This window comes from Eumetopias jubatus, unplaced genomic scaffold (assembly GCF_037043125.1).
Source record: "Eumetopias jubatus isolate StellerSeaLion01/CBP00866 unplaced genomic scaffold, mEumJub1_p1.0 scaffold_10, whole genome shotgun sequence".
Lineage (NCBI taxonomy): Eukaryota > Metazoa > Chordata > Mammalia > Carnivora > Otariidae > Eumetopias > Eumetopias jubatus.
Genome location: NW_028274816.1, coordinates 91,902,822 through 91,927,718, shown reverse-complemented (window position 1 = coordinate 91,927,718; position 24,897 = coordinate 91,902,822). Strand labels below are relative to the sequence as shown.

The window sequence follows — 24,897 nt, the reverse complement described above, 5'->3', positions numbered from 1 at the left end:
CTATCCAGGATACACACTGCACTTAGTCCCCATGGGTCTCTGATAGTTTCTTACTCTTTCCTTCCTTTTTTACCTCTGACAATTTTAGGAATTGGTCAAGTGTTTTGGCAGAATGTCTCTCAATTTGGAGTAGTCTTGACAGTTTTCTCATTAGACTGGGGTTAGGGGTTTTGGAGGAAATGCCACGGAGCTGAAATACCTTTCCTATGACATCCTATCAGGGGTACGTGAGAGCCACATAACGCTGCTCTTCAGTGAAGTTACTATTGCCCTCTTTCCATACATTAGAAGGGACTGGCTAAATTCAGACTACACTTAGGAGATGGAGAATTACCCAACCCTCCCAGAGGGAGCAGTATCTACATATACTGTTTGGAATCTTACCATAAGGAAAATTTGCTCTCCTCCCACCTTTATTTTATTTATTCCACCATTTATTTATAAGAGTATGAACTTGAATTACAAATATATTTATTTTGTACTTTGGATTACAACCCAATACAATGCCTAGCAATTTTTTAAAATAACAAATATCATGCATGAAAAACAACATTCCAAGTTGTTGAATCATTAAGCTAATTACAAATGCAAATTAGCTAGTCATTTCTTAGAAATAAACTAACATATTTCCAAGTAATTCTACAGAAAGCTAATAGTCAAAAACTCAAGTAAGGATACTTTTTTTGGTATTTTAATTTATTATTGTAAGTTTCTGAAAAGATTATTCAACCTCTCCCCCCAATGGCATGCCTTTCAGACATTTACCTTAACTGCCCAGATACCATGATGGCTACCCGGTCACAAACAGCTTCTGCTTCCTCCATATAATGAGTGGTCAGAATAGCAGCCCGCTTTTTGTTTTTAAATGCAGTTCGAATTGCTCGCCTATAATACATATGTAAAATAAACAGAGTAAAACATCCGAATATTAATGAAAATCTAACTATTTGGTTAATTAAAATTAATCAATATCTATTGCTATAGTTATTACATACTGCCCAACTATGATTCTTCTAACTTCTTTTCCTCTATTTTTGAAAGTTTGTCAAATAAACAGAAATTCCATGACTTCAAATGTTTCTATGCATTAAAAAATAAATTATAAAATTTGACGCTTTTTCATGTTGTAACTAAAATAGCCATAAAATCATAGAGAAGACTTAATAGGCTTCTACCCCACACCTCACATTTTATAGACATGGAAATGTAGGCTCAAAGAGTTGGTCAATTAACTAGCACCATGAATTCCTAGGCGTTCCAACATAAACTCAAGCCAGTGTTATGAGAATTAGAATTTATGTTAAATGACTAGGAAAAAAATATTTTAAAAGCTATTCAGGGCGCCTGGGTGGCTCAGTTGGTTAAGCGACTGCCTTCGGCTCAGGTCATGATCCCGGAGTCCTGAGATCGAGTTCCAGCCTGCTTCTCCCTCTGACCCGCTCCCCTCTCATGCTGTTTCTCTCTTGCTTGCTCTCTAATAAATAAATAAATAAAATCTTAAAAAAAAAAAAAGCTATTCAGAGAGCAGTACTCTTTATCTTAATAATTACTCATATTTATTTTTATTCTGGAATAAATAAAATATTATTAATATTTCATGAAAGTATAAAGTATGATAAAGTTTAAAAGTTTATGGCAGGGGTGCCTGGGTGGCTCAGTCGTTAAGCATCTGCCTTCTGCTCAGGTATGATCCCAGGGTCCTGGGACCAAGCCCCTCGTCAGGCTATCTGCTCAGCAGGAAGCCTGCTTCTCCTTCTCCCACTCCCCCTGCTTCTGTTCCCTCTCTTGCTGTCTCTCTCTCTCTCTCAAATAAATAAAATCTTAAAAATAAACAAAATAAAATTTTGTGAGATTCTCTAGATATCAATTAACAGTAATTAATTTTTAATTACTATTTTGTCATTTGTGTAAGATTTTAAATCAATATATATAACTAATATAAATCCATTAGTGATAATAAAACAAACTATTCTTTTATTCTAAAGTATGAAATAGTATAACGTGTCTCAAGTATCTTTAATGTCATACTCACCACATGTGCTGTTTGGCTTTAGGATCCATACCTGTAGATGGTTCATCTAGCAGGGTAATGTGAGGATTCCCCAGCATACTCAGGGCAAAACACAACTAGTTAGAAAGAAAATGTGGAGGGGACTAATAAGGCTTTGCATAAGAAATTTTATGAAGACAGTATCAGGCTCTAAACTATGAATAAGACATACACATATCTGTTAATAAAAGTACCTTTCGCTTGATTCCTGCAGGTAGTTTCTTTATAGTTTTCTGCAGATGTTCTTTTAAATCAAGTGCATTTGTTATCCTGCAAAATAGGTAATACAAAATGACTGTATTATCACTCACTGTGATCATTCACAGTTTTTTTTCTAGAACACTCAGCTGGAACTTACTATATAATTAGACCTCCAATTTACATCATCTTAAACAAATCACTATCTTAATAAAAAGAGTCACTTTAAGTTTGACATTTATAGGTATGTTCATCCTGTAGTTAAAAATAGAAAAATTACCTTTTTATTTTTATAACTATCATTATTCTGTAAAGAATATATGAAAAAGTAATGACCATTTTCTATTAAAAGTATGATCACAAAAAATGCTTTTAAAAATTAAACTTTTAAAATGTGAAATGTCAACATTCTCTGGGTAATAAAAAGCTTTTAACTTTACCGATTTATGACTTCTTTCATGTCACTTGAGCTCATTCCTTTCACAGCTCCATAAATTTCAAAATGTTCCCGCAATGTAATATCTGGCCACAGTGGGTTTATCTGAGGACAGTACCCCAGATACTTAATGGAATCATCATCTTCAGTTGGTTCTGAAGAATAATCTCCAAGAAATACCTACAGAAATAAAAACCAATTTTAAATAACTTTTGGCTTAATTTACATTGTGAAGAAGTGGTAAGTGAATTAATTCAAACTCTTTCCTAGAACCAGGGTAATAGTAAGTCAAATTTTTATTCCTTTTGATGAAGAAAGGACATACATAGCTAAGTCAGAGTTCAGTGACATGGCCCAAAAGGGCGATCAGGAATGCAAGTTGACTGAAAAGGCAAACTCCAATTTTAACTAGGATGATCAAAGGACCTCACTGGAAGGGGATATTGGTGCCATGGACGTAAAGCAAATTTAATCATTTGGATTTCTACAGGGTAAGGAATACCCTATAAAAGGAACAGTTAAGGCAAAAACCCAGAGAAGAGTGTGCCTGGAATTTTCCAGGAAATCAATGGATCAGTGTGGTTGGTGTAAAGTAAGAAAGGGGGAGAGCAGCAGAAGACAGGATCAGAGCAGTTTTGTGAAGTTTCCACAAAGTGGTGATATGCTTACAATCAAAGGCTAATTAATGGCAGGGTCAATATTAGCTCCTACATCTCCTGAAGTTAATAAGATTGTCTTCTACAGATCAGGTTGGCAGCAGATCTGTCCACTGAAACCTGGGAGGCCAGCCAGAAAGGAGTGGAAGGAAATATTCAATGTGCTGAATGGGAAAAATATACAGCCAAGAATTGTTTATCCAGGTTGTTATTCAGAATAGAAGGACAGATAAAGAGTCTCCCAGACAGGGGCACCAGAATGGCTCAGTTGGTTGAGCGCCTGACCCTTCCTTTTGGCTCAGGTAATGATCTCATGGGTCATGGAATCAAGCCCTGAATCGGGCTCCACGTGCGGTGGGAAGTATGCTTGGTGGTTCTCTCCCTTTACCCCTCCCCCATTCTCTCTCAATAAATAAATCTTTTTTTTTACAAAGGAATTTCCCAGACAAACAAAAACTACTTTTATTAGTTCATGACCACTAAACTAGCCCTGCAAGAAATTTTAAGTTGGACTCTTTGAGCGGAGGGAAAAAAAAAAAAAGAGCAAAAGCAACAAAGACTAGAAAGGACCACAGAACATCACCAGAAACACCAATTTTACAGGTAACACAATAGCACTAAATTCTTATCTTTCAGAAATCACTATGAAGGTAAACAGACTAAATGCTTCAATTGTAAGACAAAGGGTATCAGAATGGATTATTCTTAATTTGGTTTGGCTACACATTTCTCTGTGGAAGTTGATTATCTACAACTCAAATTCATTACAAGGAGTGAACCCATGAAAATATGAGTATTAAGAGCTTACTGAAAGGTGTCAATAAAGCTGTAGGTTCACACACACACACACAAAACAAGATCCATCTATATGCTGCCTACAAGAGACTCATTTTAGACCTAAAGCCGGAGTAGTCACACTTCCGTGAGACAAACTGGATTTTATTTTATTTTTTTTAAAGATTTTATTTATTTATTTGACAGAGACAGATAGCGAGAGCAGGAATATAAGCAGGGGGCATGGGAGAGGGAGAATCAGGCTTCCTGCTGAGCAGGGAGCCCGATGTGGGGCTCGATCCCAGGACCCTGGGATCATGACCTGAGCCGAAGGCAGACACTTAACAACTGAGCCACCCAGGCACCGCAGACAAACTAGATTTTAAAACAAAGACTATAAAAAGAGATGAAGAAGGGCATTATATCATAATTAAGGGGTCTATCCATCAAGAAGATCTAACAATTGTAAATATTTATGCCCCCAACTTGGGAGCAACCAAATACACAATTCAATTAATAATAAATATAAAGAAACTCATTGATAATAATACAATAAGAGCAGGGCACTTTAACACCCCACTTATAGCAATAGACAGATCACGTAAGCAGAAAATCAATAAGGAAACAATGGCTTTCAGTGACACACTGGACCAGATGGACTTAACAGATATATTCAGAGCATTTCATCCATCCTAAAGCAGAAGAATACACATTCTTTTCGAGTACACATGGAACATTCTCCAGAACAGATCACATACTGGGTCACAAATCAACCCTCAACAAGTGCAAAAAGACTGAGATCATACCATGCATATTTTTAGACCACGATGCTATGAAACTTGAAGTCAACCACAAGAAAAAATTTGGAAAGATCACAAATACATGGAGGTTGAAGAACATCCTACTAAAGAATGAATGGGTTAACCAGGAAATTAAAGAAGAAAAAAAAAATACATGGAAGCAAATGAAAATGAAAAAGGACAGTCCAAAACCTTTGGGATGCAGCAAAGGCAGTTCCAGGAGAGAAGTATATTGCAATACAGGTCCACCTCAAGAAGCAAGAAAAGTCTTAAATATACAACCTAACTTTACGCCTAAAGGAGTTAAAAAAGGAACAGCAAATAAAGCCTAAAGCCAGCAGAAGGTAAATAATAAAGATTAGAACATAAATAAACAGTATAGAAACAAACAAACAAAAAAACCAGTAGAATAGGTTAACAAAACGAAGAGCTGGTTTTTCAAAAGAATTAATAAAATTGATAAACCTCTAGCCAGACTTATCAAAAAGAGAAAGGACCCAAATAGATAAAATCATGAATGAAAGAGGAGAGATCACAACCAACACCACAGAAATACAGACAATTATAAGACAATGCTATGAAAAATTATATGCCAACAAACTGGGCAACCTGGAAGAAATGGACAAATTCCTAGATACCTACAAACTAACAAAGCCAAAACTGAAACAGTAAGAAATAAAAATTTTGAACAGACCCAAAACCAGCAAAGAAACTGAATCAGTAATGCAAAATCTCTGGATGGATTCCCAGACATTTTAAGAAGAGTTAATATCTATTCTCCTCAAACTTTCCAAAAAATAGAAATGGAAGGAAAACTTCCAAACTCATTCTATGAAACCAGCATTACCTTGATTCCAAAACCAAAGACCCCACTAAAAAGAAGAACTGCAGGCCAATATCCCTCATGAACATGGATGCAAAAATTCTCAATAAAACTAGTGAATCGAATTCAACAGTACATTAAAAGAATTATTCACCATGATCAAGTGGGATTTATTCCTGGGCCACAGGGGTGGTTGAACATTCGCAAATCAATCAACATGATACACCACATTATAAGAACCATATGATCCTGACAAATGCAGAAAAAGCATTTGACAAAATACAGATCTTTTCTTGATAAAAACCCTCAAAAATAAGGGATAGATGGAACATACCTCAATAAGGCCTTCATATAAAGGCCACATACAAAAGACCCACAGGTCATCCTCGATGGGAAAACTGAGAGCCTTTCCCTACAGGCAGGAACAAGACAAGGATGTCCACTCTCACCATTACTATTTAACAGAAGTCTTACCTCAGCAATCAGACAACAAAGAGAAATCAAAGGCATCCAAATTGGCAAGGAAGAATTCAAACTTTCACTATTTACAGATGACATGACACTCTATGTAGAAAATCTGAAAGACTCCACCAAAACATTGCTACTAGAACTCATACATGAATTCAGCAAAGTTGCAGGATCTAAAATCAATGTGCAGAAATCTGTTGCATTTCTATATACCAGTAACAAAGCAGCAGAAAAGGAAATCAAGGAATCAATCCCATTTGCAACTGCACCAAAAACAGTAAGATACATAGGAATACACCTAACTAAAGAGGTAAAAGACCTGTACTCTGAAAATCATGGGAGCTGCTCAACATCACTCATCACTCACCATCAGGGAAATACAAATCAAAACCACAACAAGATGCCACCTCTCACCTGTCAGAACAGCTAAAATTAACAACACAAGAAACAACAGGTGTTGGCAAGGATGCCAAGAAAGAGGAACCCTCTTGCGCTGTTGGTGGGAATGCAAACTGGTGCAGCCACTCTGGAGAACAGTTTGGAGGTTCCCCAAAAAGTAAAAAACAGAACTACACTGTAATCCAGCAATTGTACTACTAAGTATTTAGCCAAAGGATACAAAAATAGATCAGAAGGGGTACATGCACCCTGATGTTTACAGCAGCATTAACAACAGCCAAACTATGGAGAGAGTCCAAATGTCCATCAACTGATGAATGGATAAAGATGTGGTGTCTACACACACACACACACACACACACACACACACACACACAGAGGTATATTACTTAACGACCAAAAAGAATGAAATCTTGTCATTAGCAATGAGTGGATGGAGCTAGAGTGTTCTAAGTGAAATAAGTCTGTCAAAGAAAGTATTTACTGTATGATCTCATTCATATGTGGGATTCAGGGAAGAAAGCAAACGAACATATGGGAAGGGGGAAAAGAAAAAAAAGAGAGAAGGAAACAAGCTATAAGCGACTCTTAATGACAGAGAACAAACTGTGGGTTGATGGAAGGAGGTGGGTGGGGGATGGGCTAGATGGGTGATGGGTATTAAAGAGGGCACTGGTGAGGAGCATGGGGTAGTGTATGTATGTGATGAATCACCGAATTCTACTCCAGAAACCAATACTGCACTATATGTTAACTAACAACATTTAAATAAAAGAAAAAAAAAAAGATTGTCTTCCATTAAGTAGGAGGCAAATCACCCATGCATATAGTAATTATAAAAGCAGAAATACTGTCTATGTGTGCATCTGCATGTGTGAAAATTTTATTGTGTACATTATTTTCAAAGATAACCAAAAAGATAATAACTTGATTAAGCTATACTAAAAAATTAATACTAAAAACATAAAATCCTAATCTACCATTAAGAAATTTATTTTAACTAAAAATGTAAATCATAGCATCTCCCACACCCTTATATATCATACCTGGCCTGAAGTTGGTTCAATATCACCAACCAGAATATTGATAATTGTGCTTTTGCCTGCACCATTTGGACCCAGTAGCCCCAAGATCTCTCCTAAAGAAATTGAAAGAAAAATTATCATATGTAAATCAAACTAAAAATGGAAATTACTCTTCTGGAAAAATTATTTAAGAAAAAACAAATACCAGCCTTTTTTCACACAGAAAGAGACATATTTAGTTGCCACTTTCTTTACTTTTCTTGTAAGAAGAAAATCTTTCTTGTCATCATATTCTTTATGCAAATTGCTGACCATAATGGCTGGCTTCTAATAAGGGAAATAGGATTTAAAAAGAGAATAATAAATCAGATATACCTATCATGAAATGACAGGTTGCCCATAATTCATGTCCATATATCATAAGAACTATATTCACTAATAAGAGGTATTATGTAAATAAATATCCATTTATGACTGAAATAATGGCTTATTCAGAAGTAGACAAATATTTTTCAAAGACTTTTTTTCATATTGATTCATATGAAAAGAAAAGTACTTTTCAGATTAATTCCTATGTATGAGGAATTGATCACTTCACATTTAATAAGATTTACGATAAAGACTAAATTACCTCCTCACAACACTGGCAACTCATTAGCTCTTTGACCTTTAGTCTTTCAGCTTTGACATCTTCATCTTCATCCTCATTGTTTGGTGGTTCTGGATACTTCCTATTTTTGGACTTTGTTGAAAGAGTCCTAAATATATAAAGATAATAGATTTTCAAGTAACTAACAGAGTTAAGAAATTCAAGCACTCCGTGGAGAAAAGACCAAAAAAATACACCAATCTGAGATCTGTGATCTTATTTCTAAAAGGTGGAATTACAGAGCTATTTTTCACTCATGGATCCATTTGATGATGTTATCAGAATTCATTCATTTTTCAACATCTTATATGACTGGTATGTGTCATGCACTATTTCACAAAAAGATTTTAAAAAGCACGTATCCATCCCTCGAAGAATTTACAGTCTGGGTATAAATGACATGTCCCAGGCAGAGTGGATATAGAGGGCTGAACTCAGAATTCACAGGAACACTAGAAAAGTAAGCAGAGAAAAAAGTGCTTTGAAAGGAAATTTTGAAGGGTAAGAGAGGTAGAGGTAAAGTAGGAGTTGACATTATGGACAACAAAGGAACAAGAGAAAAGTATAAATAAGAAGGAAGACGTCAATCATACTAAAGTAGCAGATGAGGTGAATAAGCAAAGCCTATTTCATGAGACACAGAGGAAATCATTAGTCACCTTAATGAAAATAGCATCAGCAGAGACGCAAGTGCAGAGACCAAACTGCAGGGACGTAAGGAGTGACTGGGAGGTGAGGAACTGGGAGTGGAAGCTGCTTGGTTATGAGATAAAAGATATACGGGACAAGAGCTAGAGAGATTCAAGTTTAAATGAGATTTAGGAGTTCTGATGTCTATTAGTTTGTTTTACACAAACTCCCTCCCCAGAGAAAAATACCCTATTTAGATTCAAAAGGGAAAGGTACAGAAAGAGAAAATAAAATTGACAGAGCAACATCCTTAAATAGATAGAATAAATGAAGACATGGATAAAAGAATAAATGAAGACATGGATAACTCCCTCTGGGACTAGGAAAAGGCAAAATGATGAAAGAGGTGAATAAATGTGTAAAAATTTCTAATTAAGTCCTTTTGTTTTCAGAGATGGCAAGATCATCTACTGAGAAGTAGAAAATGAGGTGAGGTGAACTGGAGAATTTGAGGAATACAAAGAAGGCTTGGGATAACTATTGAAAAGAGACAGGAAGAAAATGGGGTAACGTGTTAAAACAAAGCTGAGTTTATACAGGATAAATACATGGTATTAACAAACTGCACCTCTATGTTAATTTTCTCCAGCCTGTAATTAGACTTACCAAAAATTATGATTTTTAGCAGACAGGTCAAAGAAATACAGAAGTTGAATAGAGGGTGCTGAAAGAGGGTGAAAGTGATGAATCACGTGAGTGAAGCTGAATAGAGAAAAGGTGAAAACAGTGATTAGTGGATACTATGAAGAATAGAAAAAACTCAGGGGTAGAAACTACAGCAGAAAAGTCCAAAAAGACTAATAAAATAAGAAAGCTGGAAAGATGAAGTGTTACTGGTAGTACAGGACACACATGAAGTGAAGAGCAGTGATGGCAGGGCTCTGACCCAAATCAACACATGAGACACAAAGGACAGAGAAGTCGTGAGTGCGGAGAAAATCAGAAACTGAGGAGTAGGTGTTAGAAAGGTTATCTCAGTGGATGCTGATTCTCCCCCAAGATGACAGCAGGAGAAAGAAGGAGAGCCAGATGCTAAGTCCTCAGTGGCTATGGGGAGAATCCAATGGTTAATAAATATGTTCACAGCAGTATTATTGATAATGAATGGCCAAAGAACAGAAACAACTCAAATGTCCATCAACTGATGAAAAGATAAGTCAAGTGTGGTATTTCCATGCAATGTAATATTACTAAGAAAAGAAAAAAGTAATGAAGTATTGCTATATCATGAACCTTCAAAACATTATGGTAAGTAAAAGAAGCCAGACACAAAAAGACTATATATTGTAAAGTTCCATTTATATAAATGTTCAGAATTGGCAGATCTACAGCAACTACATTAGTAGCTTAGCAGTTATACAGGGCTGGGGATATGCATGAGAGGCCCATGGATGACTGCAAGGTTTTTTTGAGAGTGAAGGAAATTACCTAAAACTAGATTATATACTATGTAAATTTACTAAAAAAACATTAAAACTTTTTAAAAAATTAACTGACCTGAAAAAAGGATCCTTTCTTATTGACCTGCCTCCATATTTTTTCTCATAGTACTGTAAGAGGAAAATCCAGAGGACACACTGCAGGTAAGGCTATAAGAAGAACACATAAGAGCTCATGACTCAGACTTTTTTCCCCTATATCAACAGAACAAAGACCACATACACCAGGTTCCTTACCATCACCAAAATAATCATTATTTTCTTCACATGTCATATGAGTTAAGAATTTTAATGGAAACCAACATAGAATTTTAGTAAAATAATCCTTCACATATTTTTCTACCTCTGTAAAGTTCATTGTTGTCAGCTTCATAAAATATAATCAAAGGGAAATAAAGTTGTTTTTGTTTTTAAGGAACCCAGAATTAAATAGAATAACATAAGAGAGTCAAGTACATTAAAATGGACATATTCAATAAATGTATTACCACCAAAATGCATATTGGATGGCACTAACACACTTGGCTTTTTGAGGCACCTTCATTCTTATGCAACATGGTAAAAACTAAAAAGAGAGTTAAAATCATACAACCAAACTGCTCTTAAGATAGCATGCTAATGCCAACGTCTTTGTTATTTCTTACCGATATAACAGCCACCAAAAGCCTATCCCATGGATTATAGGTGTCCTCATTTTTTCGAATATTCTTCCAAGTAATCTAAGACAAAAATTTTTGAAAATTGATATGCTGCTGTGGTAAGATGACACAATGGTATTTGGTCTTTGATACAGTTCCCAGGACATAGCTCCTAGCTTCTAAACACCCTTGGAGAGCGACAGAGGTGACAGGAGCATCTTTTGTTATTTAAAATAGGCCCAATCAACCAAAACAATTTATGCTACAGAGGAGATGGAACTGACGGGTGGAGGGACGGACAGACAGAGGACAGGGACAAACCAAGTGATTAATTAGAAGATGGGAACTTCCAGCATCATCCAAAAGGGAGAGGGCCTTGAAGACTAATTATCTCATTGTGCCTCCGTAATGGAACCTCCATAAAATCCTCCATAAACACAGGGTTTGGAGAGTTTCCAGGATGGTGACCGCATACACATGCTGGGAGAGTGGCACGCTCAAAACTCCATGGGGACAAAAGCTCCAGTACTTCGGACCATTCTGGACTTTGCCTTTCCTATCTCTTAATCTACTTATTTGCATATCCAATATAATAAACTGGTAAAAGTACATAAAGTGTTTCCCTAAATTCCATAAGCCATTATAACAAATTATTGAACCTGTCAAGGGGTCATAGGAACCCTGGATTTGCAGCCACATCAGACACAAGCAGGGGTTGCCTGCGGATCCACTACTTGGATCTGGCATCTGAAATGGAGGGAGGGGGTGATCTTGTGGGACTGAGAGCTTACCCCTGATAACCCTGAAGGTAGCCCTGAGTCTGCATTAACTCCAGGTAGTTAAATGTCAGAATTGCTTTATGTGAGGGAAAAACCCACACATTTGATGTCAGAAGTGTTGTAAGTAGTAGTTTTCTTTTTTTGAGTAGTTTTCTCATAGCTGCAATGTGTAGCAATATTTAGATTAAAATGCATTTTGTTCAGCAAACATGTATTCTCTATACAAAAGATAGCTATTAATATTAATAGCTTGATTTCTACTTAGATTAAGGTCTTCCCCACACCAAAATATTTCCATCTGGAGATGTATAAATTAAACATATTAAACCGAAGCAAAAAAGAAAGTGGGGGGGAGAAGGGAGGGTCAGTGTGTAGAATTAAGTCAGTAATCATTCTAAATCAGTAATTCATCATTTAATTTTTTTCTAATCACATGCAAATATTTTCAATTATCCAGGCTTAATTAAACTAACATTTTATTTTTTCTTTGAAAAAAAGTCTCTTACACTTTATTTTCTCTTATCCCTTTATAGCACAATACATTATTTAATCCCTGAAAAACTCCCCCAAAACAGATACTGACTGAAGTCAGATCATACTTGGAATTTCTGTACATCCTTTTGGGAATCAAAGAACAGGTAACAGATATACTCCTCCTTTGAGATTTTACAGCTTAAAGACATGCATGAAAAGATTTCACAGTAATCTTAAACTACTGCTTAATAATTCAAATCAAGTAAATAGGAGCTAAGCTAATATTTTTTTAAACTATATTCAGTATAAGAACTAAGATCTCGGGGCGCCTGTGTGGCTCAGTCAGTTAAGCGTCTGCCTTCAGCTCAGGTCATGATCTCAGGGTCCTGGGATCGAGCCCCACATTGGGCTTCCTGCTCGGCGGGGAGCCTGCTTCACCCTCTACCCCCTGCTCGCGCTCTTTCTCTCTCTCTCTCTCTCTCTCAAATAAATAAAATCTTTAAAAAAAAAAAAAGAACTAAGATCTCAAAGATTGACAGTATTTATGCTTTACAAATATTAAAACATATAAAAGACCTACCTTTATGAAACAAATCAGACAACCTAGAAGTGGATAGATTGGAATGACTATGGAAAAGGTATAATGAAGAACAGCCGTAACTGTGTATCCCATAAAGAACGTTATTTCAGTGATTGCAATGCAAGCCAATGCTGTCTAAAGGAAAAAAATGAGAAAACAAGTAAAAAAGTATTTAGCAATTTCATACAATCTCACTTGTAAGTTTTGCCTCGGCATTTATTATGTTTTCAATCCTCTAATGAAACATGGAACCACAGATGATACTCAGCCGGGAAGCACCAGGCTCGCTGTTTTGCCGCCGGCATCCTTGCCATGTAATTCTTAAATGCCTTCAGTACCACCAGCCCTTTGTGGAATGGATGATGCAGAAGACAAATACACACGCAAAAAATGCTGCCTGCCATCAACCTAAGTTCTGTACTTAGAAAAGACACCATAACATTTTGAACATAATCTTGAAAGAGTTCATGACTTTCAAGTAAGCTACTGTTAAAAGTTGGGGTGAAATAATACAAAACATGACTTACCACAGAATAGATAAATGACCAAAACTCTTTGGTATTCAAAATTTTTTTAAAAGTGAAGGAGGTAACATAGGTAAACAGAATGACTGATGGAACATAACCAATAAGGCAAAAAACCTATAAAACAGAAATGTGTATTTTTATGTAAAAATATGAATAGCTAGCAGTACATATGATATAAAACACCAGTTGTATCAAAATATTAAGGAATGATTATTCTTCAAATTTTATTGCTCAACCAATCGCTCCAAAAACTGAAATTGTAGTTACTTGAGGAATTACCATGCACATTCTTCCTAAATCAGTAAAACTCACACTTTTAACTACCTGTTAACACAATCCTGAGTAAGTAATTTACACTGAACACTATATGTAGTTCTTTTTTATGTCAGTTGAAATGCTGTCTCTAATCATGTTATAAAAACAAGTATACTAGCTGGTTACAACTTTATCCTTCTCAATCAACTATTAGCAACCATTTCAATATACAGCACTCAACGCATTTGGTAAATATTTAAGAAAAACTTATTAATTTATAAAGCAGAAATTTATATGTAAAGTCAGTATTATCTCTGGCAAAACGATAAAATTACTTTCAGTAACCCCAACCTCACCTAGTTCTATTTTCCCTTTTTCCTAATATAAATCATTCACATGAAGGGTCTAGTACCAGTCATATACATGTGAACACGAATGTAAGTCATACTCTTCCTTAGTATTTTAAGGGACATTTTAAAGTATGGAATAAAAGCGCTTCTTTGTGAAATTATTTTCAGACATAGAGACAAGGAAGACATTTTAAGGAAGGACTGTTTAATTATTCCTGATTACACACAAGTATGCAGTCTACAGAAAAGACCACCTCAGTCTCAAGGAATTATTTCATAATGATAGCTAGTTGTTGTTTTTTAAAAAACCACTTACAGTAACATAAATTGCATTATCAGTATCATATACAATAATTAAAATAGATACTGGTTCTACTTTTTATAAAAAAATTTATATTCACATTACTTGATGAACCACTTGTCATGTTTATAAATACTTAGTTTTTTAAAATAACATTTCATTTATAAATAGCATGAGTGCAAGTAATGTTAACTTACCACAGAAAGGAACTTTATAGCATAAAAATATAATCCATAATGAAATGCAAATAAACTTCCTAGCATCAAAATAAGAACAAGAAAAAATAAGGGGATATCAACAATAGCTTGTCCAATCCAATATGCAGATGGCAAAAGCCCTGAAAGTTTAAGTTGGGTATAAGCTTTGATCTACAAAACAAAAAGAGGGAGGAGGGAAACTGATTATAATTGTAAACATTTTACACACAAAAAACTCTAGCAAATTATTGTGGAACTCTTCATTTTACATCAACAAAACAATACAGGTCACATTCTAGATCACTAGGTAATAAAAGCCCTCCTACAATCTAAATTCCATATAGTCTTTAATTTGGCTCAGTTCTGAGATGTAACAATTTTGACAAAATTTTTCAGAATCAGAATACAGTAGAATTAAGAAACACAAAACTAAAATAAAGCAAAAGGTGTCATGGGAGTTATAGCTGTGCAAACAATATGCAGCCAAAACGGTGTTGCTTTTACAACTCTGGAAGTAGATGAAAGATATGTTTAAACAGAAAAGAGATTCTCATTTTTAAAAATTAACCTTTCAGGAAAACACTAATAAACTGCCAAGTGTCTTCAGGATTTACATAAGGCTTTCAGCTGAAGTGTGAAACTCTGTACTGATAACTCATTTTTAGCCTTTTATATCCTCCTGTGTAGTACGAAAACTTAAGTTGTTATTACTATAAGTAATTAGCATTTTCATGTATACAAACAGTAAACCTAAATGATCTGAGTTTTCCTCTCTCATCCTCTCATTATAATTTGAAATTTTAAAAATCTTTTATAAATCCAAATACCTAACAATTTTACTCAGCTGATTTTTGGCATCTATAAAAACATATACTCCTAATAATTAAATATATTATAAGAAAGAGCTAGCCACTCCAGCAACCCTCAGTTTGTTTCCTGAGGTTAAGAATTCCTCATATCAGTGAGGTCATATGATACATGTCTTTCTCTGGGGAGGGTTGGGTGGCTGGGTGATAGACATTGGGGAGGGAATGTGCTACGGTGAGTGCTGTGAATTGTGCAAGACTGTTGAATCACAGATCTGTACCTCTGAAACAAATAATGCAACATATGTTAAGAAAAAAAAAGGGGGGGGAGATGAACCATGAGAGATGATGGACTCTGAAAAACAAACAGGGTTCTAGAGGGGAGGGGGGTGGGGGGATGGGTTAGCCTGGAAAAAAAAAGATAGCAGAAGGGGAAGAATGAAGGGGAGTAAATCTGAGGGGGAGGTGAACCATGAGAGGTGATGGACTCTGAGAAACAAACTGAGGGTTCTAGAGGGGAGGGGGGAGGGGGATGGGTTAGCCTGGTGATGGGTATTAAAGAGGGCACATTCTGCGTGGAACACTGGGTGTTATGCACAAACAATGACTCATGGAACACTACATCAAAAACTAATGATGTAATGTATGGTGATTAACATAATAAAAAATTTAAAAAAAACCTGTACACAAATGTTCATAGCAGCTTTATTCATAATAGTCAAGAACTGGAAACAATCCAGATCCACACCATGGAATACTACCCAGCAATAAAAAGAATGGACTACTGATACATATAAACCAACTGAATGAATCTCCAGGGAATTATCCTAAGTGAAAAAATCTAATCCCTCCCAAAAATACGTTATGATTCCATATATACATTCTTGAAATATCAAAATTACAGAAATAGAGAATAGATTAGTGGTTGCCAGAGGTCAGGGAAGGGGTGGGTGTGTGGGCTTGAAAAGGGCAATAGGAGGGATCTCTGTGGTGAAGCCACTGTTCTCTATCTTGACCGTATCAATGTCAATATCCTGGGATTTTACTATTATACCACAGTTTTACAAGATATTACTGAGGTGAAGTGAGCAGGATACAGAGGATCTCACTGTATTATTTCTTAACACCTAACACGAATCTACAATTATCTCTAAATAAAAATTTGAGTTAAAAAACATATAAGTTGAAACAAAAGAGAGAAAAATGCAATTGTCTAGGAAGTGTTATATGTCAGTGGTGGTGTTACGGATTTTTTTAATTTTCTTATGCTTTCCTACATTTTTTTTTTTTTAAAGATTTTATTTATTTGACAGAGAGAGACACAGCGAGAGAGGGAACACAAGCAGGGGGAGTGGGAGAGGGAGAAGCAGGCTTCCCGCCGAGCAGGTAGTCCGATGCAGGGCTCGATCCCAGGACCCTGGGACCATGACCTGAGCCTAAGGCAGACGCTTAATGACTGAGCCACCCAGGTGCCCCAACTTTCCTACTTTTTTTTTTTTTAAGATTGTATTTATTTGAGAGAGAGAGAGCAAGCGCACAAGCGGGGGTGGGGAGGGGCTGAGGGAGAGGGAGAAGCAAACTCCTCGCTGAGCAGGGAGCGCCACTCGGGGCTTGATCCCAGGACCCTGGGATCATGACCTGAGTTGAAGGCAGACGCTTAACGACTGAGCCACCCAGGTGTTCCTTTCCCACATTTTCTAAATTAGAAAAATGAATATATATATTTATAACAGAAAAAAAAGAATATATTTTTAAAATATTTCCTGAGACTCATGCATTACTTTTCCACTGAAAAAAATTACTAAAATATGTAATTGTCTGCTCTGAGACTTCATTATTTGTCACACTGGGTAAATTAATTTAGACAATTCTGCTTCCACTGAACTAAGAAGACATGTGGAAAATGAGAATTTTGATTACAGGAGTAAGAGAGGGACAATGTCAGCAGCGTAGAAGGGTGGAAGGCTTTGAATAGCCAAGAGACTGTACAAGAGCACCATGTGCCTGAGGACAGAAGAGAAAGGAGCAGAAAAGAAAGTAAAAAGATACCGAACAACTCGGTACACAAAGCAATTTTTCCTAGGCTCTGGTGACCACAATCATTATCTACCTATTTTTTTCATTTAGCAAAAATTAAGTACCTTGTACATTCAACACACTCCATTAAAGGTTAAGGGGCAGAGCAGGTTAGTGTACCTGTTAAGAACATAAGAACATCTCAAATGAGATGAGACAACATGGGCACATGATATGACCACTCCCATCCCCACTTCCTGACCCATAAATAAAGTCGGTAACATAAAACTTACATCGCAATCTTGTAAGGATTAAAGGATGTAACTTTTGAAGCATGACAGGGACTCAACTAAGAAATGACAGTTATTACTATTACTGTATTAAAAATGCTTATTCTCCGTTTACTTACTCCTAAAATACAAGTCTTGCACTCATGCAGAGCAGGTTATTGTTCTGTATGAGACTTCTTATTAACGAACTTTACCTGTAATTTTAACTCAATCATTACCTTATGATTCTCTGCATTTTCCATGGCAAAGTAAGGTGGCATTGCAGTAACAATGATTCCCAGTAAAGCTGCTTGAAAATACAGCTCAATTTTGAAAACGATGTCTGTAATTTCCTGAAAGACAATCACAGAGTAAGAAATGAAACTGAGAATCACTTTATACCATCTTACTACTTTCTAAATAAAAGACTATCAAAATCTCTGAAGAAACACATTAGGATGTCTATCCTAGGCATAGTCTATATGAAAAAACAGGTGGCAGAGTTAACAGGCTGTGAGTTACAGGACCAACTCTGCCACTTAGTAAGTAGCTATATAATCCTGAGCAAGTCATCGTATTTCCATTTTCTTATCTACAACACAGAATAATAGGGCATTTAAATTAAGCTTTACCATTTAACTAAAAATAATAATGTACATGAAAAAGCAGTTAACATGTCCACCAGTAGTCCTATGCAATGAACAGGCAGAATGATTTCTGATGCACTCATTGGTTGCTGGGACTATGAGCCATGTGGGACCTCGGGGCCCCTCTTCCTTTTGAAAAAGCTGTACTTGGGAACAAGCTCAGCCTCCTATGGAAACAAGAGTTTCTTCTCCCCAGCATGGGGGGCTATAACTCCCACAGGCCTCAATGGTCCCTTGCTGCCCCAAAGATCCAAGTAGAGAAGGAAACTTTTCCAGACAACTGAAATAAACAGCTGGTGCCTCAAATACAAACTACCCAGAACCAAGTGCACCGTATTACCCCTGCCCTCAACAGGTTCAAGGGTCTTCTGGAGGGTGGGAGAGATAATGAAATCTAGAACTGATGAAATCTAGAACTGATGTAGTGATGGATGCAGAACTCTATGAACACAATAAAAATCACTGGACTGAAATGAGTTAATAGTGTATGAAGTGTATCTCAATAAACTGTTAAAAAAAGTATAGCAATAGAAAGTTAAAAATGCTATTACAGAAAGATAATTGTCCATTTATTTTTCAACATGCGAAAAATAAAACATAAGGGTGAGAGAAAAATGTTGACTATTTTTCTGAAGAGTTAATTTTCACATTTATAACCCAATAGTCCTACCTAGAGGAAAAATGACTGTATGAGCAACTTCTCAAGTTTATTTCGCTAACCCAGTAAGAGATTTTAGATGAACAATATTCATTTTTAAGTCATCTTAATTTTTCTTGTCTGATTAATACAAAAAATACTTATGCTTTATAAAAGTATCAAGTACCAAGACAGAACTTCCTTGACCCTGAAGCAAACTAATACTGGGCACTCCTAAACCCAGATGTAAAGCATCCCCAAGTCAAGCCTTAGACTAAGAACTGTCACATGATAAACATCTACAGATTTCCTTTGTAGTGGTACTTGGCTTTTATTACACACACACACACACACACACACACACACACTTTTAAAGTTTGCTTACTTGAAAGAATGGGGTATTCCAGACCTGGATGCTTTCGGTCACATTTAAATGATAAAGATAGTAATTACTGATAATATTCATCAATACAGGTAAAGAACAAACCATAGTACTGTTGAAAACAGCTGTAAAAACATAGTCCTACAATTTAAAAAAAGAGAGTGCTATTACATACCATATGTAAATACATTGCTACTGGGTACTAAGCCTTCTCACAGACCAAGAGAATCCTCACTAACTAAAAGTTGATTCAACAAATTATCGAAATAATATTCAATAGATAAAGATAGATGGATAAAGAAAATCTGGTTTGGAGTCTATAAATTTTTGGTATTCTAAGCAAAAATATAACAAAGATTAAATTTTTTATAGTTTTGTATATTGTTCATCCACCAGGTCATAAAACACATTATAAACACAGCTAGCTATGTCCAAAAGTAAATTCTCATTTCCAACTAATGACGTCAGGTCAGCAAACGACTGATTTTAGAGAAAATACCTTAATGTCCTATAACCTTCGAATAGGTCTTCACTCACATATTTTACTCTTACCTTTTCCGAATACATCACATTTAAAGCCGCACTGTGGGGGGCAGCAGACACATAGTCACTGTCATTAAACACGGTCACCATTATGCTCCAGTTTGTGAAAAAGCTAGTAAGATCGCTGATATCGGAGTCTAGTATGAGAAAATAAGCAAATAATAAAGAATCAGTTTAAATAAGAAACAGACACAGACTTTTCATAACATTGAAAGAGCTTTTTTTAAAAAACAGGTTATCTTCGTTAGATAAGACATGATTAAGAACACTGGCTCTGGAGGCCGTCAGCCTGGATTCAAATCCAAGTCAATACATACACAGGCTTTAAAAACAGAACCGGGCACAGTAATTGTACAGATTTCAGCTCCCGCTGCTGCTACTATTATTACATTGAAAGTTTACCTAAAATACTCACATGAAATCTGGTTAAATTGTGAGAATAAAAATCTGGCAGTTTTATGTAATAAGAGAACCTGCTAGGCTCAGAAAGGTAGAACCAGGCAGGGTGTGGAGTCAGGTAACATCACTCCTTAGAGGATTTCTGTGTGCTCTGAACAGACAAATTTTATAAATATCAATTGCCTTAAAATATTAAAACACATAATCAGGTCTCCATCTACATTCTTTAAATTGCCTGAAGCCATGGGAAAGATTATGAATCCTGTCTGAGGTTTAAATCTATACCAACAAGTCTGATGAATGGAAACTGCTCTCCCTCCATCTTCACAAAAGCCAGAAAGGACAAATGTGACTTGGAGAGAAATCAAAACCAAGCAAAGGTTAATTAAAAATAGTATGGCCTGTGGATCAGATCCAGCACCAAACTTGAGTGTCAGAGAGAATGGTGCTTTTAGAGCTCTCACTGGTGCTTTCTTACCTAGTATCTCAAATGATCTCTCTTCTCTAGTTTGCCACAGGGGCTCTGTACTCTTGAGAAGAGTGCTACATTATAACTGAAGGAACTATATCACCTGTGACACAAAAAGCTGTGCAAGGAGGATCAGATAACAATCTAATACAGATACACAGAGGCCAGTAGTTTCCAAAGGAAACATGGCTTTATTTAGGACCAAAAAGGCCTAGGAAGATGTAGGGTACATATGTGAGCAAATTCTAGAAATACTAAAAAAATAACAAAAGGGACAAAACTTTGAAAATACTAGTGTTTCTGCAGATCACTGAGAGTGAGCTCAAAACAAAATGATTTGAGATACATATACAATTTCCCAAACACACAAAAAATGCCACTATGTGAGTATAAGGCTCTATGCAGCACTATATTTTACCAACATGAAATGTGTATTAAAATCAAAACAAAAATTCTAATGAAAGAAATCAATTATAAAACATCACATTTTCTATTCAAGAGTAGTTTTCTATCACGAAATACAGTCTTTCTCCAAAAGAATAAAGATTATATAATAAACTGGGAGTCACATTTTAAAAGTGATGATTTTTAAGAGTAATTTATAATCATCCCTAACTATGATTATCTAACACTGGTCAAAGCTCTTCAGATTAATAGTGAATCAAAAAGGAAATATACTAGAATATAGGTAAGTGTTGGAAAATAATAAACCCCAAAGAGTTTGTGAGGTATATAGTGATTATATTAAATGAAATTTTCTAACCTATTTCAGCAAGATAAGCAAATAAAGTTGCCTCTAAGCAGATAAAGCTGCCTCTGTTTTGCTGTAAATTTGCCAGAGTTAGCTAACCTTGATTTACTCTTGAAGAACCTTGGGACTGTATCCATGCAGATGAGAGATTTTGTAGGAACAACTGTTCATATATGAATGAAATTTTGTACTAGGTTTAATTATTTTGAAAAGCAGAATCCAATGTCAGGTTTTTTTGCTGTTTTTTTTTTTAAACTTGTTCTAGCCTAGCTCAAGACCACGGTTCTTAATTTTTTTTCATATCTGACAACTATGTAATTAAGAATAATCAACAGCAAATTCAAAAATATTCATTACCAATTTAATGTATTTGATTATATCTAATGCAATTTTTCTTAATTCTAATTTTTCAGTCCTTGAAAAATTATTTAAACATTTCTATTTAGATATCTAACTACATAAATATTACATACTGTAACTCTTTCTAAAGGTGTTTCAACTTCTGAAGTTTATTTTCCTTGCCATAAACTTTAATATGAAACACACTACTCTGAGAATATGTTGCCACCATTAAAAAAGGAAATCTTAATATTAACAGGACAAGGTTAGTTTTAAAAACTGTAATCTACACTTAACCAAAATTTCGTATCTGTAATATATTACTCAGCATCAATGAGGAGTTTTTTAAAACTTAGATTTGTACGGACAGACCATGCCTTTACCTTACATCTATTTCTAAAATCCCAACCTCTGACCTATATTCCACACCCCATGCCCCAACCAACACACATTCACAGACCTTCACACACTCTCACCAGTAGAATTTTGAAGAAGCAGACTTGTTTTGTATTTATGAGGTTTATCTCCAGGTTTTAGCAAATATAAGTCTGGAACAAGTTTGATGGGAACCACAGCATTTTTAAAAGAGCGATGCACCAAAAACATAAAAATCTGAACTGCGAAAAAAATTAAAAGCAGAAGCAACCTGAAAGGAAAAAAATAAAACAGCATAGGACATATTAATATGTAAATCTATTTTTAAAAATTCTCCTTCAAATAACAGTTAAAAGTACACATGAAAAAAAAGAGAGAGAGACATAGAGAGAGAGAGAGAAAAGAAAAGAAAGACCTGAAGGAAACAGTGCTTGGGAATAGAATTTCTACTCTCCAAAATGATCTCATGACAATACTGGACAGAAAGCCAGTATTCAATGACAAAATTAAAAATTATGAAACTAAGATCAGAGTCATCCAGAAACTTTTATGGGGTATATAAACTTGTGCTTATAGTTTTTTAAGAACCAGACATTATGCCACATTTACATGTCTATTGTCCTGAGGGAACTACTATATTTCCTGCCCTACGTCTTAACTATTTACTCTCCTATGTTTTAGAAAAGATATAATACAAAAATATTTTAGATATAGAGAAGGAAACAAAAATACAGGAAACCTTTGTTTTGTTTTTAAACACACAGTGAAACTTTGAATGACTGTTATCTTTGAAATGTCATCCACACCATATTAATTTCCATTGTTCCTCTACACTCCATTGTTCCTCTAGAGAGAGGCAAAGCAAGATATACTACAGCCAGTTATAAGGATCATTATTTGCTGTTGGTCAAGTACATAATTCTATTACCTATTCAAAATGCCCTTCTATCTGGAAGGTAGATATCCTTCTGTCTTATCCTATAAAATATTTGCTATATTTTATGTGATAGGTTTCATAGCAAGTGGGTAGAGAGAGTTTAGATTATTACAGTTTAGCATTTTATAATTTTCAGAAACCCTCCAATTTAAAAAAAAAAATCATTCTTATAAATTGTTGTAAGTATACCTGAATCAGCATTTCCAAAAACATACTGCATTAAATCCTAGTTTCATAATCAGTTAATAGGTGTTTTACGTTCAAAAATTCATGATTAAACAGTATTTGGAAACTCTAGATTTAACAAAACTGAAGCAATTTCTTTACCATAGAACCTCTCATGTGTTTTCATATGCTAATAAACAACTCTTTAAGACAGGAAATATAAGATACAGTATTAACTAAATGCACAGATGGTCAAATGCATATTTGGAATACTTTGTGTTAGGACTTGAATATTTGTGTCACCCTCCCCCTAAATTCATATATTGAAGCCCTAACCCCTAGTGTGATGGTAGTAGGAAGAAGGCCTTTGGGAGGTAATCAGGATTAGATGAGGTCATGGGCATAGGGCCCTTGAGATAGGATTAGTGCCCTTCTAAGAGATTAGAGAGCTTGCTCTCTGTCCCCTGTGTGTCAACAAAGAAAGTCATATGAGCACACAGCAAGATAATGGCCCATCTCTGCAAGCCAGGAAGGGTGCCCTCAGGACCAATTTTGTACCCTAATCTGATTTCCACTCTCTAAAACCATGATAAAATAAATTTCTGTTGTTTAAGCAACCCAAGTTTATGTTACTTTGTTATGGCAGTCTGAACTAAGACTTTTATTGTTTTTCAGGGAGTATTTTAGGAGAATAGTGTTCAATTAAAAAAAGTGAAACATGCTGATTTAAATAAATATTTTTCTTTTAGTAATGCTGAGACTGGAATATATGAGACACTTGGCTGACATTTCTTTGATACTGAATAAACTAGGGCAAAAAAGCAAATGAATTCAGCATATATCAAGCATATAACAATATTCTTGCTTATTAAATTTTATTTCTACTGCCATTTTGGATCTAAGAAGATCAGTGTGTGTTACAGGAAAATATTTAATGTTATGTCCCAATAACTGAAAGTCTAGCACACATTGGGAACCTGAGAGAGGTAAAGCAAAGTTGAAAAGATATCATTTTGATCCCAGTTCTTGAAGCTATAAAGCCTTCTTTATATTTGTCTCTTTATCTGATACAGAGATAAAACTTACTCTTCCTGCTGTTTACAAAAAGCAGTTATACATAATAGTAATACATACACAATACATCATGTAAAATAGCAAAATAAAATTTAAACAGTAATAATTCAAAAATTACACAATTAAAGAATATAATGACAGTCCCTCAGTTAGACGAGACAAAAAAATGCTAGTTTAAAAAAAGAGTGACGGCGCCTGGGTGGCTCAGTCGGTTAAGCGACTGCCTTCAGCTCAGATCATGATCCTGGAGTCCTGGGAAAGAGTCCCGCATCGGGCTCCCTGCTTGGCGGGGAGTCTGCTTCTCCCTCTGACCCTCCCCCCTCTCATGTGCGCACTCTCTCTCTCATTCTCAGTCTCTCAAAATAAATAAATAAATCTTTAAAACAAAACAAAACAAAAAAACACGTGAAAATCCTTTAAAAAAATAAATAAAAAAAATAAAAAAAGAGTGAAAGTTCTAGTGGTATTCAAAGAAATCGCTAAATGCATAGTTCTTTTCTCTGACGTGAAGTTATAGTCTTAATCTTTCAAAACTACATAGACTTACATATGTCTACATTTAGATGACAAACTGAATTTG

General features: G+C 35.4%; 1 protein-coding gene across 1 annotated transcript in view; it reads right to left on the bottom strand.

The window, feature by feature from the left end:
* Positions 1-24,897, bottom strand: part of ABCA5 (ATP binding cassette subfamily A member 5) — an 82,548-nt gene that overhangs the window by 3,640 nt on the left and 54,011 nt on the right. Inside the window, exons 20-35 of the mRNA XM_028112866.2 lie at positions 22,243-22,412; positions 19,818-19,945; positions 19,269-19,406; positions 17,839-17,952; positions 14,509-14,679; positions 13,406-13,519; positions 12,879-13,013; positions 11,052-11,126; positions 10,466-10,557; positions 8,261-8,387; positions 7,839-7,956; positions 7,651-7,742; positions 2,689-2,864; positions 2,245-2,320; positions 2,033-2,127; positions 766-885 (exon numbers count right to left, since the gene is read on the bottom strand). Of these exons, the coding sequence (XP_027968667.1) occupies positions 766-885; positions 2,033-2,127; positions 2,245-2,320; positions 2,689-2,864; positions 7,651-7,742; positions 7,839-7,956; positions 8,261-8,387; positions 10,466-10,557; positions 11,052-11,126; positions 12,879-13,013; positions 13,406-13,519; positions 14,509-14,679; positions 17,839-17,952; positions 19,269-19,406; positions 19,818-19,945; positions 22,243-22,412 (1,941 nt within the window). The remainder of the gene's footprint in view (positions 1-765; positions 886-2,032; positions 2,128-2,244; positions 2,321-2,688; positions 2,865-7,650; positions 7,743-7,838; positions 7,957-8,260; positions 8,388-10,465; positions 10,558-11,051; positions 11,127-12,878; positions 13,014-13,405; positions 13,520-14,508; positions 14,680-17,838; positions 17,953-19,268; positions 19,407-19,817; positions 19,946-22,242; positions 22,413-24,897) is intronic.